Source organism: Equus asinus, chromosome 15 (assembly GCF_041296235.1).
Source record: "Equus asinus isolate D_3611 breed Donkey chromosome 15, EquAss-T2T_v2, whole genome shotgun sequence".
NCBI classification, from domain to species: domain Eukaryota; kingdom Metazoa; phylum Chordata; class Mammalia; order Perissodactyla; family Equidae; genus Equus; species Equus asinus.
The window spans coordinates 34,268,248-34,274,291 of record NC_091804.1 but is presented as its reverse complement, the minus strand read 5'-3'; the positions used below and the strand labels follow the sequence as shown (position 1 = coordinate 34,274,291).

At 45.8% G+C, this 6,044-nt stretch overlaps 1 protein-coding gene and 1 long non-coding RNA gene across 2 annotated transcripts; one reads left to right on the top strand and one right to left on the bottom strand.

The window, feature by feature from the left end:
- Positions 1-387: 387 nt before the first annotated feature.
- Positions 388-1,578, bottom strand: LOC139040270 (uncharacterized). The gene is made up of 3 exons (XR_011494439.1): positions 1,455-1,578; positions 1,209-1,351; positions 388-601 (listed from the first exon to the last, which is right to left on the bottom strand). It is a non-coding gene; the product is annotated as an uncharacterized lncRNA (long non-coding RNA).
- Positions 1,579-5,244: 3,666 nt separating this feature from the next.
- On the top strand, positions 5,245-5,705 carry GTSF1L (gametocyte specific factor 1 like). The gene is given in 3 exon segments (XM_070485427.1): positions 5,245-5,308; positions 5,311-5,519; positions 5,595-5,705. Coding segments are annotated over 3 exon segments (384 nt in total).
- Positions 5,706-6,044: the final 339 nt, after the last annotated feature.

Here is a 6,044-nt window from a genome sequence, read left to right as displayed (position 1 = left end):
GGAAATATTGACTGAGCAAAGGGACGAGGGCTGTTCTACCTTGGGACTCCCTGGGTCCGTGCTGGCGGACACACTGGACCCCGGCTGAATCCTCAGGAGAGGGAGGCGTTGTGCCAGCTCCTAGAGTGACGTGTAGGACCCGCATTCCAAGGAAAGTCAGCTCAGAAAGGTAAGCTCCAATCGATAAACACATACAGACAGATAAAACATTTAATTCAAACATCTCTAAGGAAACAACTGAAACGGATGACATTCTAGGCCACAAAGCAAACCTCAGAGGTCCTAATGAGCAATATAGTCTTTCAGGCCACATTATCTGACCACAATCCAATAAAAACAGAAATTGAAAACAAACGGCTAACTAAAAAAAATTTAAATCACTCGGAAATTTATTTCTAAATAATTCAAGTCAAAGAAGGGAATGAAACAGCAATTATAGGCCACGGAGAACATAATGGCAATTGGAATTCCACAGAGCAAAACCCTTGGAATGTAACCACACACGCCCTGTGGCTGTAAGTGTTTTTGTCATTAAACAAGGAAGACCGAAAGTAAACGAGGCATCCAACTCACGAAGCCAGAATACAAGACAGAGACAAACCTAGGGAGAGAAGGAAAAGTAAAGGTAAAAGTTAATGAAATAGAAAACAAAAACCAGAATTGATAAATATAAGACTCGGCTACTTACAAATAGCTGTAAGATATCTAGACTTGTAAGAGTCTGATAAAGGGAGGGACAGCGAGCAAGTGAGGGAGAGAATCCAAAAAAATTAGATAGGTCAGCCCCGTGGCCGAGTGGTTAAGTTCGTGGGCTCTGCTTCGGCGGCCCGGGGTTTCACCGGTTCAGATCCCGGGTGTGGACATGGCACCACTCATCAGGCCACACTGAGGTGGTGTCCCACATGCCGCAATCAGAGGCACTCACAGCTGGAATATACAGCTATGTACTGGGGGGCTTTGGGAAGAAGAAGAAGAAAAAAAAAAAAAAAAGATTGGCAACAGATTTTAGCTCAGGTGCCAATCTTTAAATAAAAAAGAAATTAGAAAAGGAAGGGAAATTTAGCTAAAGATGCAGAGGAGAGTTTTCAAATTAAAGAGAACAGCAAATACAGATGTGTGCTGGTTAGCCTGGAGTGTTCAGTAGAGAATGCATGTATTCTCGTCTGCTCCAGCTGCCGTAACAAGAAATCACGGACTGGCTGGCTTACCCAACAGAAGTCATTTTCTCACAATTCTGGAGACTGTAAGGCCAAGATCAAGGTGCCGGCAGGGTTTCTGGTGAGACTTCTCTTCCTGGTTTGCAGACAGCTGCCTTCTCTCTGTGTCCTCACGTGGCCTGTCCTCTGTACTCCTGGGGAGAGAGATAGATCCCTGGCGTCTTTTCCTCAACTTATAAGGACACCTGTCCATTTGGATGAGGGCCCCACCCTCATGACCTCCTTTAACTTAATTACTTCTTTGAAGGTCCTATCTCCAAATGCAGTCACAGTGGGTTGGAGCTTCAGCATGTGGATTCTAGGGGGGCACAATTCAGTCTGTAACAGCATACTTTTGTAGAAAAATAGGAATTGCCAAGAGAAGCAGAAAACCACAGAACTAACTTGGAAACTGACAGAATGATTTCCCAAACGAATATGAGTCAGAGAGTTCAGCAAACAAGCTCTTTCAAACTTTCAAAGAACGTTTCTAGGCTGTTTAAACTGTCCAGAAAACAGAAAAGGATAGGATGCTTTCCGATTCATTTTACAAGTCCAGCGCAGCCGTGACACATACACCTGACAAAGATAACCCCAGTCTGGCATCTTAACAAGATCCCAGGTGATTTGTGCGCATGTTAGTTTGAGAAGTGATGCACAGCATTACACTGAGGGTTTTCAAAATAAGGCCCTCGAATCGAAAGAACTAGCAGGAGCCCAGATGGCCTGAGACCAGAGCAGCCTTGAACAAGGAACGGCCCAGAAAGGGCAGCATGGAGAAGCCCTGGGCCAGAGCTCAAGGGCTCAGAGGGGCTGGCTGGGCTGTCCACACCAGTCTGCTGGACATGCAGGGACACACAAGGAGCCAGGAATGGAGTGGACACCCCTACTCCAATGCCATGTACACAGGGCGTGAGTTTGACATGCTTGGGATATCCCAGAGGATGTTCCTGGGGCCGAGGTCACCAAGTTAACACTAACTGCCAAAGGCCATGAAGAGGCAGGTCAGCTTAGTTCAGTGGATGAAACCTAACAACGGAACTCTCTGGGGAGGTAGGAGCTCCCCATCACTATATGACCAGAGGAGAGCTGCCTCTGGGAGAGAAGCTGGCCTTGGTGTCATCAGAAGTCTCTCCAAGCTTGAAAGTTTCAGACTCGTAGCAACTCTAATCCTTCCACTGCTCCATACCACCCCATAATGATCATTGCCGACTTGGCTGGCCAGGACATATGATTTTTCATTTTCAGAAAACTTTGTTTCTGCATGCTCTGTGACCTTCTCCTCTCCAAGCTCTCATTACCATCTGTTGGCAGCATCTCTCAAGATGATCAGTGTGGAACAGGAGTGAGCAGAAAGCATATCTGACCTCGCTTGCATTACTGGTCATATACATGCAGACGGGCCTGAGAAGTGCCACCCAGACAGGTGCATCTATATCCGTCTCTTCCCTTGTGTTGCCATGGTGAGCATCCTGTCAGGTCCCAGGCTCAGAGCGGATGCTGAGGGAAGGCTGCAGGCTTGAGGACCATTCAAGACATCCATTAGAAGCATTAACAACCCTGGCCTTCCCTCTCTCCCTAATGGGCTAAATGGTGGCTTGCGGCACTAATGGGTGCTTAGCCACAAAGAAACCTGCAATAGCTAATGCCCTGTCCTTTATGTCGATTTCAATGACAGATGAAGTGCTTTCATTATCATCTCCATTCACAGCCTTACAAATGCCTAAATTACTCGAGCTTGGGCCACTCCTGGTCACACATGCGAAAAAGGCTGTAGGACTGAGAATTTAAAAAGCAAAAGCATTGCCAGTGTTGTCAACAAACACCATGCCAGGCTTTAGGGGTTTGTAAGAGCAGATGCTGAGCCACCTGTTAACTCCCAGTAGGGTCAATGTCATAGTTCCCTCAATACTGGGTTACAGGCTCAGAGAAAATGGACACTGTCACATCAATGATACGGAAGTTACGATTTACCAAGGACACCTTCCTAGTAAAGTATGCCAGGAGATATCTCTGGGGTGCATGGGTCAGGGTACAGTGAGCGTGACTCCGTGGCCCTCTCATTCCTCACAGGGGGCAACTTGGTTGGAGGTACTAGAATTCCCACTAGTCTAGAGAAAGGTCCTGCCAGGACCCAAGAAGCCCCAAATGAGCCCTGACCAAGCTGTTTATCCCCCACTCTGAGCTGGGACTCTGGGTTTTCTCCCTTGGGTAGGAAGGAGTACACTCTGTGCACATGGAGAAAAAGGGAACAAACACTGGTGATAAGAAGGACAGACTGGAGGTGTTCTTAGGACTCTTGACAAAGTTTCCTTTCTCCTCCTTCTGAGCACGTGTACCTCCTTGACTCTTGAAGTTAGGTGTGGCCAAGACACTTGCTTTGGACATTGAAATGTCAGTGGAAGTGACATTTATCATTCCAGTGGACGTGAGAGAATAAGTAGAAGTGATATTTGAAGAGAGAATGGCTGAGCATTTTCCAAAACTAATGAAAGACAATAATCCACAGATTCCAGAGGTCTAACAAATAAATAAAAAGAAACCCACAGGTCAACATCACAATGAAACTATAGAAAAATAAAAGATAAAGAAAAATCATTTAAAACAGACATAGGAAAAGAAATAGATTACCTTCGTAAGAAGTTAGGTAACGATGGAATTCTGAATTCTCAAGCAGGGAGTGGAAGCTGGAAGAAACTGAACTCAGCTTCAGTGTGAAGAAAGAAAATAACACCACTATACTCAGCGAAATATCTTTCAAGAAGGAGGATGAAATAAAGACATTTTCAGACAAACAAAACCAAAAGTGTTTGCCAAGAGGAAATTCTAGAAGATAAACTTCCAGCAGACACAAAGGGATCCCACACGGTGGGTCTGAGGTGCAAAAACAGAGAGGAGTGAACAGGAGGAAGAGTGCACACAAGCTTTGACGATGTAAAAGGACAACAGCAATCCTGTCTTGTCAAGTTTTTAAAAATTAGGATTAAAATACAGGGAACAATAGGGGCTGGCCCCGTGGCCGAGTGGTTAAGTTCGCGCGCTCCGCTGCAGGCGGCCCAGTGTTTTGTTGGTTCAAATCCTGGGCACGGACATGGCACTGCTCTTCAAACCACGCTGAGGCAGCGTCCCACATGCCACAACTAGAAGGACCCACAACGAAGAATATACAACTATGTACCGGGGGGCTTTGGGGAGAAAAAGGAAAAAATAAAATCTTAAAAAAAAAAAAAAATACGGGGAACAATAACGTAATAAGTCAAGGGGGGAGTAAATGAAGAAGTCCATAATATCCAGGAAGGGGGTGAAACTTTTATTAACTTTAAACCTTGGTAAGTTATCTATGAAGGTTTCAATTTGTACAGTAACTACTAAACGATTAGAGAATGTATAACTTACAAAATAGTGGGGAGGTGGAAAGAATTTTTAAAACTGTCTGTTTAAAAGAAGAGAAGAAAGAAGAAACGAATAAACCGAAGAATAAGTCAAGAAGCACATAATAAGATGGCAGATTTAAACCCAAATACATGGGGGATTATATTAAACAGGTGAGTTTAAAGACAGTTAAATGGTCACAGACATGCCACAAACAATTTTGCATGACAGCTGTCCCCAAAGTGCCCCACCCCTATGAAAGTGGTGGACAACAAGTAGCCTCTTCCTGAGGACTCACGCTGCCCATTGTGACCATGACATCACACAGCATAACTTGCAGAGTCACGCAGGGCTGGCACGTACATACCTTCTTCACCTTCCAGGCAGGGCAGTGTGGGGTTTTGGCTCTTGCATCTGCTTTACATAGTTCTTCTGTCTCACGTGCCATTTGATAACTCTGTTCTCTGTGCAGCTGCTCCTGACAGCTCCTTGTCCTTTTTCTAATCCACTACTCGTGGTCCCAGAGAACAGGAAACGTGAGCTGATAAGACCTGTGCGTACAAGGCCAACGCTGGGGCAGAGAAAATCTCCATTCTTCTCACCAAGGGCCTTTTCCAAGAGGGGCATTTTGTTTTGACTCTTGGCAGTGACCATTCTGCTTCAAGAACAATTTCTCATGGAGCCAGAAGCCTTGGAAGTTTGCCCTTACAACCCTCACCACCGAATCCCGCTCAGCAGATTCAGTACCACCTGGCATCATGCAGGAGAAAGAATCCCAAGAAAGCCAAAAAGATGGCCAGCTGCAAATACAATGCCTGCCACGTGGTTCCCATCAAGAAGCTGGAGGAGCACGAGGCTGCCTCTGTCAACAGGAGCACAGCAGAGGAGGACAGCTCGAGCCCTCTCAAAGTTAGCCTTCTGAGTTCAGAGCAGAATGGAAGTGCCCCTCCGGTGTCCCCCTGGCTCCCCAACGCTGAGGTCTGGAATGTCGATGGCCCTAACTGCCACCCCATGTTCATCCTTAAGACTTTTGTTCCCCAAAAGCTTGTTTGTGAGAGCGACGCAAGAGAGTCAGAGAGAGAGGACCATCCCCCATCCCTGACCAGCCCCCAAAAGACCCTCAGACCCGGAGAGTAAACCACAGGCAGCAGAAAGAAGATGTGTGCCTCTTAAACACGTGAAAGGAGACGCAACTCACCAGAATAAAAGGCACGGAACGTGAACTTCACTGGAATGCTTTTTTTTTTCCACCGAAGGAGATTGGTAAAGATCAAAAGGCTTAAGAGATTCTGCTGGCAAAGGTGGGGCCAAACGGGCACTTTCGTAACATTTGTGAGAATATAAGTTGATAAAACTCCATGGAGGGCAATTTGACCATAGCTTTAAAAATGATCAGTGCATTTGCTTCAATGGAACCATTCCACTTCTAGGAATTCATCCTGTAAATACATTCACACATGTGGAAAATGAGGTAAA